The sequence below is a fragment of the Nematolebias whitei genome, chromosome 22, assembly GCF_014905685.2.
Source record: "Nematolebias whitei isolate Nwh7 chromosome 22, NemWhi1, whole genome shotgun sequence".
Lineage (NCBI taxonomy): Eukaryota > Metazoa > Chordata > Actinopteri > Cyprinodontiformes > Rivulidae > Nematolebias > Nematolebias whitei.
In genome coordinates, this window is record NC_056519.1 from 18,966,389 (window position 1) to 18,979,029 (window position 12,641).

The 12,641-nt window shown below is 38.5% G+C and overlaps 1 protein-coding gene across 1 annotated transcript in view; it reads right to left on the minus strand.

The window, feature by feature from the left end:
- Positions 1-12,641, minus strand: part of ntn4 (netrin 4) — a 44,514-nt gene that overhangs the window by 16,785 nt on the left and 15,088 nt on the right. The window contains exon 3 of the mRNA XM_037695919.1: positions 11,108-11,386. Within this exon, the coding sequence (XP_037551847.1) occupies positions 11,108-11,386 (279 nt within the window). The remainder of the gene's footprint in view (positions 1-11,107; positions 11,387-12,641) is intronic.

A 12,641-nucleotide genomic window follows, 5' to 3' on the forward strand; every position in this document is an offset into this window, starting at 1 on the left:
AAGTCTGCGATCGATATATTGTGATATCAAATGCCCATCTCGTTTACATATAAATAAATTTACAAAAACAATTCAAATACGATTTAACCATTTTATTTCTGTTATTACAGGCACCATACATTTAAATAAAACATTTTTTCTTAATTAATGAAAAAATAAAAATAAATGACCTGTTCAGTATAGTCTCACATTTCTCATGTTTAAGTGCATTTTTTAAACCAGTTAACTTAAGTGTCCTGATTACCTTCCAGTTATAAAGAAACAAAAATAGATATATATAGTTGTTTCCCTGAGTATTTTAACTCGCACTGGCACCTGTTGCACACGACATGAGTTCTGTCTGTCGTGCACGGAAATGGTGACACAGATGTGCCTTGAGAATTTCAAAATAAAAGTGTATTTCAAAAATGACGATATGAATCGATGTTTTAGTTTTGCCACGATATAATTGAATCATTAATCATTTAATCGATATATCGATTTAAATTGATGTATTGTTGCACCCCTGGTTAAGCAGTACAGAATGCCCTTGCCCGTTTCGTGTGATAATATGCTTCATTCGTCCATTGTAGGCTTTTAACACAACCTCAAAAGTTGATAAGGAGATTATTTTGACCTGCTGATTAGTAAATGAGCAGAAAATCTCCATGGGTTGTTGAAAAATGTGTGAGAAAATCCTTAAGCTTTTTAAAATAAAGAAAACTTGAAGAAAATCTGTATATTTTTCTTCCACAGGGCATCATATAATAAACTAAAACGCATTATAAATGCATGGTTGACAGTTTTCAGTTGCCATATTTCTGTAATAAAAACTCTTTGTTTATCCTCATTCACCTCACTGAATATTTTATAACACTGGTTTAATTCACTGGGTGGAACGAATGTGAGCAACTATAATTGTCTAAAAGCTGGGAAAAAAAACAGCAATGACTCGGTGCTACGCAGAAATCTCACAGATCAAACATCCAGGTAAGAAAAAGATTTTTCCCCATATCATTTCTAGACCCTCTAACAATTATATTTTTAGCGGAAGGAAATAAAGTTCACCATAAAATTCATGTTTATGATTTCTCAGAAAACAGAGCTTGGTTGAGCTGACAGTTTATTGAATGTAAAAAGCGTGACTCAAGTCTTTAATTTCTCATTTTGTACACGGTTTCTAACCTTTGCCACTCATTCTGTTTGTAAGCTACAAAAATATCACAATGTTTGTCTACTTGTCGGTATCCGTCGTGTGTTAATGTTAACACAGTGTTGTCTGAGCCCACTTATACAGATCTGCATAGCAGATTACTAATCTGCTAATATGAGATTAGCGCTAGTGTTTTGGTTGATCTGGACTTTTTTTTTTTTAATTTTTGAAAGAGTGTAAAGAACATGAATGTTTTTAATTTCTCTCAGACACTATTTTATAATGAACCCCATAATAAACTACTTTCCTTAACCTTTGTCAAACACTAGAAAACAAAGTTGTTGTCAGGATCCTTGTGTTGTGTGTTTTTTTTAATCTTGTGATTATTGCATTTAGTTTTCTCAGACTTCGTTTTACTTGCGTTTTCAGATTTCCCAATGTTTTCCCCCTCATGTAGTCAGCTCCTGCTCCTCTCACTCTCACCTGCTCCTCATCGTCTCTCCTCAGGTGTTTGTCATTGTCTATCATTAGTGTTCCTGTAAAATACGTCTCAATTTGTTTGTCCCTCGTCCGTGGATTGTGCTTCCCATAGCCGCCATGTTCTGTTCCTCTGTTTCTCCCCATGTTCTTATTTCATGTAACATTTACTGCCACGTCAGCCTTTGTTTTGTGTTTATTAATAAATCAGTTTTCTTTACATTCGAGTTCCTCGTGTATGTCTGCTGTTAGTGTAATGTGTATAATTTGCACTCATCATGCTTGATATCGCTCCTGCTGGAATGTTCTGCAATGTCCATTCTTCTGCTGATGTATTTGGATGTGTGATATTAACATGTAATCACTCTACTATGACCAGTCAGTGAGGAACAGAAAGAACTGTTTGTTTTTTATATCCTCAAGGGTTGATTGTAGGGATGTGCGATGTGGCATAAAATTCATTTCACAATATGTATTGTGAAGGGTGGCGATAACGATATATATCACGATATGTTTTTAGTATAAAACTTGCAATAGAAATGAAAAAAAGCATGGTGTGTCCTTTTGCCATTATTTATTTTGAAAACTGCTATACCAAAAAATAATCACAATTAAGAAAATTCCACTACTAGGTCCAGAGAGTTTTTAAATAATTAACAAATCAAGTATTAGGCTTCTTTCTTATAGTGCAAAACAGTGCAAAATTTATCAAATGTAGTTTTAGCCATATGTTTTAAACTAAATAATATGTTATTAACTTTTAACAGTTTCCATTATTATCACCTAAGATAAATGAACAGCAACAGAGCAGCATTTTACACTGAAAACACTTCACCCTCCAACCCTCTAGTGAGAGTCTCCTTCCACTTTAAGGAGAGCTGACACAAAATGGCGACCAGTTTCCTCTGTGGCTTTGACCAGAGGGTCTCGCAGTAAAATCACACAACACAGCGTTCTTTTCACAGATCAATGAGCAGGTTTAACCCTTTTTTTCACCCTCAAATGGACTCTCTAAAGCTGATCAACAAACTTTTGACGAAAAAAAACTTTCTAAGCAACACAGCGTTTTGCGCATGCGTCCGAATATGAATAAGGCAAGCCGGTCGTAGTCAGCTTGTAGCTTCACTACTTAGCTCTCGAAGAAAGGGCTTTAACACCACTTACGCACAGTTTTCAACCAAAAAAAAGTAACGATTAAATATGACAACTCTGATTTTACATCAAGCACAGCGTTATTGCAGTTAGCCGGTAAAATACAGATCTCTATTATAGGCTAAATGTCTATAGTTTCTACCGTGTACCGTATATATCGCGCATTCCTAGTTGATTGATATGATATCGTTATGATAGAGTTGATATGATAGAGATGATATGATGATGTGTCTTCAAGCAGAGTCTTTGACTCTGATCCACTCCTTCCTGTCTGCAGCGGACTTTTCAATGACGGCTTGAACATGGAGGGGAGGGTCTGAGGACTGGGCTGGAGGTTACTCTATAAAACTAACTTGTCCGGTTCAGGAAGGTTTGGTTTAACTTGCTCCAGGACTTTGAGATTGGTGATGCGTGCTGTCCACGAAATTCGTAGGAATCTCCTCCAGCACCATAGCTCAAAAGCATCAATTGCTCTCCAAAGCTTTGTAAATAAATCTGATGAACTTGGTCTGTTGGGAATCTCCTTTTTTCCACGACACTGCACCCTGGGTTCAACAACTCCTGCAGAACATGACACACAGTCATGGGTTAGTTCCGTTTCTGCAGAAGTTTGTCTAGAGGTTGTGTCCTCTGGGTTCAGAGGCATTTCGGTGACACCATCAGTGAAAATCAATCAATAAAGACTTGGAGTGTGTGTTTGAACCAGCGAATGGATTTTAAAATAAAGAATCAACCCCATTCAAAATGTCCACCTTAACTAATTGATCTTTACAAACACAAAAATGAGTATAACAGTCAAGTTTTACAGACATTGATTCAATGCAGTAGTAGTGGAGAGTTATTCACAACACATACATACACACACATACATAAAACTCTGGCTTGAAAGGTGGCGGGTGATATGCAGTCCTTCAAGGAATGCTAGGACTTTATTTTTTTTAGGAGAAATCCACCCCATGTGGTCAAAGATGACAGACAGAAATTAAGGTCGTTTTCACACCAGATAGTCCGGTAGACTCGGTTCAGTTCGGGTCCAATATTCACGACCTTTTGTGTACATTATTTTTTGAGTGTTGTGAGAAAGAAAGTCAATAATAATAATAATGTGTTATGTATTGTCATCATTGTATGTTCCCATACAATGGCAAAATTGGATCTCTGCATTTAACCCATCCACCACCAGGTGGAGTAGTGAGCAGCTATTGAAAGCGCCCGGGGAGCAATTGGGGATAGGGTTTGATGCTCAGAGACACCATGAGATGTGCAATGATTGGAGATCGAGCCTGGGACTTTCGGGTCTCGAGTCGGCTGCCCTGCCTCTACAACATCTCGGCCCCCATTACAAAATGGTAAAAGCTTTACTCTCCCAACTTTTTAAGGTGCAGAAATGATCAGATGAAACTGAAATGGTGGACAAAGTGTCCGATGTCTCATGTTCAGACTGTCTACAGTAAAATTCACCCATCTCTTTCCTACCTTTGCCTGAAAATAGAGAATGGAATATTTTTTTGGCTTCACTGATGGAAAGGAGAACGGGCCTCTGCTCTGAAAAGTGTGTGGTTTGTGCGTTTATGAGCATGTGTGTATGAGAAAAGAACAAGTATGCAGCGCAGAGAGCACAATAACAATCTCCTTGTCATTCCTTTGAGCTGGAATGCCATGCATGCTGGATAATAACTGAAGGGGGGGGGGGGACAAGGCATTTGAGGAAGCTCTTTATTTGTTTGCGTTGCACTGTGCAACAGTAATGTAGGACACAATTATAGAGTGATTACAGAGGTAGACACTCACTAATCAACGTGCACACAAGCACAGATCCAGTCTTACATTTGTTTCCCACGATGACTGACAGGTCACCAACCTATTGTGCCGTCTTCCAGCCTTAAACACATCCACATGCTATAGGAATGGTGCTAAACAACACGCCCTCTGCATGAACTGAGCCTGGGTCAACACATGAACACACACGGCTGGTTCTACACACATCGCACACAGTTTCAGTCACGCTAATAGGGGGAGCGATTGCCCAAAGGAGAGGTCCAGACGAATGAATAAGGGGCAGGAGACCTAATGACACGTTTCACAAAAAAGACGTGAATAATTAGTCAAAAGACTGGGCAGAAAGGAGGGGAAGAGGGGGGAGAGATATGAAGGAGAAAAGGCCAGACAGCTGGTATTTAAACTAATTTCACATGTTTACCATGTCGTGATAAGAGATAATTAACAGATGCACACACTCAGAGCTGAATACACCCAGTTGTGTGACCTAAACAGGGCTGCACTGACATTGTCGATTGTCACGCTTAGATTCTTGAAGGATTTTTTATTATTTATTCCCTTTTATACACTTGATTAGCTTTAAGATGACAACAGTGATGCTTCTTTTATTTAATGTTAACAGGATCAAATAGACTTTAAACTTTCCACATGTTAATACGAAAGGTCATAAAGGATTTACAATGCAAAACATTGCTATGGTGAATTTGATTTAATTACATATAAGGCTTTTTGCAGGAGGCTGCAAGTATAAAATTGAATAATTGTATATAATGAGGGTTTAGGCTACATATTTCTGGCCAAAGCATGTTTGGATCAATCTGTTTTCTATCATGATCTGGCTTACAAGTGTTGAACCCACGTGCAGGAAGGTAACAGGAGACTCCAGGTAAAATAAGGAATTAGTAAATAGACAAAACAAGACGATGACAGGGCAGCTAACTTACTTTAAGGAGAACACGGAGGGAGACGGATCAAGGACAATCCGGAGACAAATGACAAGATGCGAGGGAGCTGAATATATTCTGACGCTGATGAGGACAAATAACAGACACCTGTGGTGACTGGCATTGGACGCAGGTGAGACAAGGGCTGGACACGAGGAGGAACACTGAGGGGTGAATGAAACATGAGGAAACAGAAAAACACAGGATAAAACCCAGAAACCCCACATTTTCAGCTTTAAACTCTTTAACTTGTATTAAAGAGCTTGGGTAATGCTTTAATCTGTGTTTAACCTAAATTATTTTCAACAGTGGGTTTATTTTCCACTCTCCAATAAAGCTCCAACTGGTGATGATCTTGGGCAACAGTTGTTGTATGCTCAGTCTCTCCCATCTCACCTGCCGGAGCTTAACTCCAGAGAGCTCAGGTGGTCTCAGTATTCTCCTTCTTGCACATCGCTCAGTTTGTGAGGACAACCTGCTCTTATTTACACATGCCCCACATTTCATCCTTTTCTTGATGATGGATTTAACAAAACTCATGAGGATGTTTAGAACCTTGTAAATCCTTTAAAATCCATTCCCTGATTTGTTTTGGTTAATAACGTTTATCTGAGTTGAATTAAGACAGTCCCTTTAAAAGGGGTCAATATTTTTGCAGGCATCTATTTTACATTACATATTTTTATTTACCGTACTTGCCGCCGTACACATCGCACCGACGTATAAGTCACATTAGCCCAAATATGTCTAATAAAGTGGAAAAAACACAAATATGTTGCTTTGCCGTATAAGTCACATCTATTATGTGTCACAGCTGACGCGTCACGTTTGTTATGCGTCACCACTGACAACCAGGAAGCGTTGGCCGGTGTGCCAAAAAGCAATTGGCTGCCAAATGGCGGCCCGGGGAGCGTGCACAGAAGGACTTTAACAATAATTTAACAAGATTAACACTTAAAAACAATTGTTTGTTTGCTCGAAATTATAGTAAAGGTTGAACTTTTCCTTAATAAATGCACTTTAATGGTCAAATCAGCTGCGCGGCGAAATGCAGCTGATTTGATGTTTGCTCCAGGAGTTCCAGAGCGAGACAAAGGTGGTCAAGTATGGCAAGCCAAGTGTCTCATTAATAGCCACTTTTACCTATTAATAAGACACTTGGCTTACCATATTGCTCAAGCACCTTCTAGTGGCTGAAAATGGTAGTGTCCAATATTTTCCATGAAATCATCATCTCATTCAAATTTTGGGCTATAAATATGGAGGAAAAAACATAAATAAGTCGCTGTATAAGTCACAGGGTATGCTAATTTATGCAAAGAGTTGTGACTTAATATTTGGTATTACTCTGTATTTAAAAAAAAATAACTTTAAAATGGGGGGTGGGGGTAGAGAAGACCCATTTATGTTGATCATGATTGATTTATGACAGAATATTTTATTTATTTATGACCGAAATAAAAGCATAAAACATTTAATAGGAAATAAAAATAGATTAAACTCTGATTAAATCTAAATAAAGGCATGAATACATTTTACAAGCACTGTTTTTCTGTTGTAATGATGTATGCATTTCTGCTGCAGCAAGAAGTCCAGGAGCATTTTACAAAGTCCAATCCAGCACAGGTTACCGTATTTTTCGGACTATACGGCACACTTAAAATACTTAAATTTTCTCAAAAATCAACAGTGAGCCTTATAATCTGGTGTGCCTTGTGTATTAATTGTGATTGTGTTTACTGACCAAGAACCAATGTGGTACACGGCGCTCAAAAATCTGTCAAAATGTTTTTGTTTCGCTTAATGCACCTTATAGTCCGAAAAATATGGTACTATCCGAATTGTACCAAATTGAGCTTGCATAGTGTGAAATGAACAATCCTTTTTGACATTTAAAGTCGCTCAGTGTCAAATCACACAGCCGTCACTGCTGAGAGCTGTGCACCAGTTCCGACAACAACAACAACAAAAAAAACGTGCAAAAATTATTTCTAAAATTGTACCTCAGCTGAGCACAAAAGCCTTTTAATATCTGAATGTCAACAACAAAAAAGTGTACTTTTGAGTTCTGACATCACCCTTAAGAGGTACTTTAAATGCCAAATGAAGAAAAGTTGTGTTTATGCTAGCCTCTGTGTATTATATCCACAAATGTCGATTAAAGTCATGTGTCGCATGCATGAACATAAAAAGAGGAAACGTATTGAGTGACAATCATCTCGAGTAAATTCGGTATGACAGAGCAGATGTATATAAAGAGAAAGAAACTCAACCACTCTCAATTAGTGGACTAATTGCTGCTAATGCAACCGTCTCAGACCTTAAATGTCACAGAGTGTGTGTTGGCTTTGTGGCCAACCAGCAGACAGTGTAATCACCCCGAACCACAAAACCCCTGTGGAGGGACAACAAACAAACGAGCCCTTTCGCTTTAGTGTCTGAGCAGTAATGGCCATCGGGGCGACTTTCTCTGCTGATTACTGCCCGAGTGGACACACACCAGACAAAACATTGCATGCCAAAAAACGTACTCTCGCTACACCAATTTTTTTTAAAAAGTACATAGAATAAAATGAAAAAACTGTATTGAGAGCTGTAACATATTTATGAAAACCCAAAACTGCATAGACACACACAAAATTACACCCACTTGTCTGAATTGTAATCTCTGCACTCATCTCATGTCTTGAGCTGCTCTGCTTGTTTGGGTTTTGCCAGAAGCCGCAGCTCCGAGTCGACATGGAGACACAAAGCAAACTGCTGATAGGCGGGGAAAAGCACTTTTATACCTCGTGTGTGTTTACTGAATGGTCCCGCATTGGACACACTACAACAACCTGACGTAACGCAGCGAGGAAGGTTAAGAAGGCCTTGATGTTCAAATTTCTCCATTACAGGATGGTCTCTGTAATATTTCTGAACAATTAATTAATACCATTATGATAATAGCCACTCTGATAAAGCAGAATAGGGGTTTTAAGAGTGTTGTGGATTAAGAACTGGACCCTCAAATGAAGGATACCTAACAAAAACCAAGGCGCTACTTGGAATTTCTTGGCATGACAAGAGTCAGATTTTAAGATGTAAAGGATTGGGCCCAATAAATCCGATATCAGCAGCTTCAGTCTGGCATCAACATAGATAACTTAATTATTCATTATGTACAAATATGCCAAAAATGTTCCGTTTCCTACCAGTTTAAAAGATGAAAACATTTTCAGCATCTTGTTTTAGGAGTAATATCTGGGTCGGGTGGGCTTTGATGTTTTCAGAACTTCATTTGATAAATTATTCACCGACTGCTTGAAGAGTTAAGTATAAAAACACAGCACTGGGACATAAGTTGTCATAACAACAACAACAACCATGATTTTGTAGTTTTCTTAATCATTTTTCTTTTTCTTTTTAAAAAGTACCTTAAAGCAAATGTTTATCATCAATCATTAAATGAACAGTTTTGTGTGGATTATCATAAAAGAAAACTATAGTTTAACAATGCACAGGTTCTAATAAAACCTAATAAAATATTTACCCCTCTCCTGTGAGCTAAATGCTAAATGCTACAGTATCAAAGTTATTTTTTTAATGTCAATTGTGTGTTCTGTTTGTATTCGGAAGTTGACATTTATGATCTACACTTGTAGCTACAGTGTTTTTGACTTGTAATAAGTAATAGACATAAGGATGTGATGTGGAAGTTGAAGCCAAAACAGAACTAGCGCCCCCTGTAGGCTGGCTGCAGTATCCGCTTTAAGTCCATGCAAACAAATGGGACATTTGCTTGATTTAAAAAAATACACCACTACTGTTGATTCACAGCTCCCACCTCACTGCTGCGTGTTCAAATATTATTTTTCGAATGCGTTTAGTTGTACTGCAGTAATTGTCTATAGGCACACAGCGCTCCTGCACAGACTCCGGTTCCAAAAATACAACATGGCAGCTCTACAAACGGAATACACAAAGATGTTTGTCTTTTTCTATGTTAACTGTTTGAATGCATAAAATGCAGAGAAATACATTATCAGCTAACAACATTTAGCCTTGTTATGTTTAACTTCCTAGTTTAATATATTTACACATAATCAAATTTTGTTATTTAGTGTCAATGACAAAGAATCATGAATATTTTAGAAGGAATCAGGTCAGAACAGGGTAATGCTATCTCGCCAACTAGGGAGGCATGATAATGGATTTTTGGCCGAGAACCGATACCAATACCGATATTTTCCCCCTAGACCTACTTACAGAGATGACAAAGCTTTCACTCTGTGGAATTTAAATACTACATTATTCTGCATGGTCTTTGTCAATTTGGCCTGATGCCAAATGCAGATGTCAAAAAGGGGCTGAAAAAACTGTAACACTTCAACTTGGATTATGTTTAATGTCAAATTTATTCATGACATTTACTCTCTCTAACACAATGACAACACTCGAACGGTGCAAACTTGTAAATTTTCACAAATCTAAACTCAATGGCGTGCGTGACGTCATAACGTTGTGCTGATGCTGCAGGCATCCTTGTCACATACAAAAACAGTGCCTTTTATATTGGTGAGTTATTTTGATGGAATGGCCGATGTCCGATATTTAACTTTATCGCTAATATCTGCCGATACCGATACCATGCCGATAATATCGTGCATCCCTATCTCCAACAGCTGTTATTTTCTGATATTTAATGTTTTTAATGTTTTTTCGGCAGATCACATCTTACAAGATGTTACTTGAGAATCACATTTCTTTTGCACTGTATCAGCAGTTTTCTTGTACAAATGAGTTTTACAAGCTGTTATCATAAAGTACTGTCAGCCGGTGTATTTGTTATTCTGTCGTGAAAAGCATAGTAGTCACATTCCTTAAAACTAAAAAGCTGTGTCACAACCGTTTATGTATTTAAGTTGTCTTAATAGCTTGAGCTAAACGGGCAATATAGCGATAATGTTTATCATTAGAAATGCCTTCTCTCATATAGCCGGTATGTAAAGGAAGCTCTTTTTTTGTCGCTGGTTTCAAGAAAAACAAATCAAGTTTACAGCAGTTTTGTTCAAGATATTTGTCAGTACAAGCTCCGCCACAAAACAGTGATCTCCAGCAACATTGTCTCGTCACACCTACTACAACAAACACATACCAACTGTCAGCGCCACCATTAAACTATAGGGAGATATCTCCATCTCCTGACTTTGTTGTAAACGGGAAAGCAGATGTTATCTGACCAAAGGAAGCAGAAAAAGGAGAAAGGGACCCCCTCCTTGAGTCTTTTATAAACAAACCAGCCGGCACAAAAAAGAACAAGCTATTTGGTCTTGAACTATCAAGTTTTCAAATCTTGATTTTAAAGAAACACATGAAAAACGTGTCCTCAGAGTGTGATTACTGCAAAAATTATAATAAATAAAGAGATACGAGTAGTGGATTAGTGTTAGATTGTCAAAACAAGATAGAAAAGGAGAAGTGTTGCGATCAGCATCTCGTTCGAAAACTGGAAATGTGATAACAGGAGCTTTTAAGTTGAAAATCTGAATTTACCAGAATAAAACTACCAAAAGTTGGTGTGCTACTGTAACGCAGAGCTCAAACCACAACTAAATGCAAACACTGACAGCTCTCGTCTTACCACGTGGTTGGTCCGGTCTCTGGTGGGCTGGTATTTTGGTGCAGGAACACATTGCTCGGCATGGCCGTTACAGAAGCAGCTTCCCTTCACTATCAGGTCATAGATGGCAAAGTGTCGAGTAGGAAGAGCTTCCCGTGTGGTGGTGAGGTCTTTGGCCTGGCAGGGGCACGGCTGATGCTTCAGTAACCTGATTCGGATGTTGGTGAGCCTAAGCTGCTGCTGGCCCTCCAACCCAAACGGATCCAGGGACTGCCACTTCGGGAGGGTCCGGTAAATCACCTGACAGTCAGAGAGAGATGAGCTGTGTTAATGCAAGTCCCAGACTTTGTGCAATTTATTGCCCCAAAAACAGGCCCATTTGTTAGCTGTCAAACGTGGCAAGTTCACTTTGCACCTCAGACCGTCTTTACTGTAGTTTTATGTTCAGATAATTTAGTTTGACGACCCCTAATTTGTAGATTTACAGGCGTTTATAAAAGAAACATAACTGTTACAACAAAAGTTATAGCATTTACATGCTCCACTGACATCTAATAATAAAGTAACAGCTCAACCAAAACAGTTGGTCAAGACAAACAGCTCCCATTAACTGCACTAGTAACACTTGTCACTCAATCCGGAGCTACATGAACATGTACCGTATTTTCCGCCGTACACGTTGCACCGCCCTATAAGTCGCATCAGTCCAAATATGTCTAATAAAGTGTAAAAATCCATAAATATGTCGCTTCGCTGTATATGACGCATCTATTATGCGTCACCGCTGACGCATCACGTTTGTTACGCGTCACCGCTGACAACCCAGAAATGTAGGCTGGTGTTGTGGCAAAAATGGATTGGCGGCCGCGGGAGCGTGCACGGAAGGACTTTAACAAGAATTTAACAAGATTAACACTTAAAAACAATTATTTGTTTGCTCGATATTATAGTAAAGGTGTGTCTCAGTCTAACTTTTGCTTAATAAATGCACTTTGATGGTCAAATCAGCTGCAGTTTCAAACGCCGATACGCAGAAACATATGAACAATCAAAGGGCGACTCGCTGTCCATTTATTCGAAACTTAGCAAGATAACTACCTAAAACAATTATTTGTTTGCTCCATTTTATAGCAAAGGTGTGTCTCAGTTGAACTTTTCCTTAATAAATGCACTTTGACGGTCAAATCAGCTACATTTCGTCGGGGCGGTGCAGTGAAATTAAGCTGATTCGGTTGCTCCAGGCAGACGACGGTGTCAGACTATGGGAAGCCGATTGTGTCATTAATAGCCACTTTTACCTATTACATGATACAACGGCATGCCTTACTACTTGACTGCCATCTAGTGGCTAAAAATGGTAGTGTTCAATATTTTCAGTCCGAATGAATGAAAACGGTCATATTTCAGCCAAAATTTGATTAATAAATATGGGGAAAATCCATAAATATGTCACTTCAGCCTATAAATTGCAGGGCATGCAAATTATGCAACAACCCCCCGCAACCAATTTTCAAGTTTAAAACCATGTTAAAATTTTCTAATTATATTGCCTACA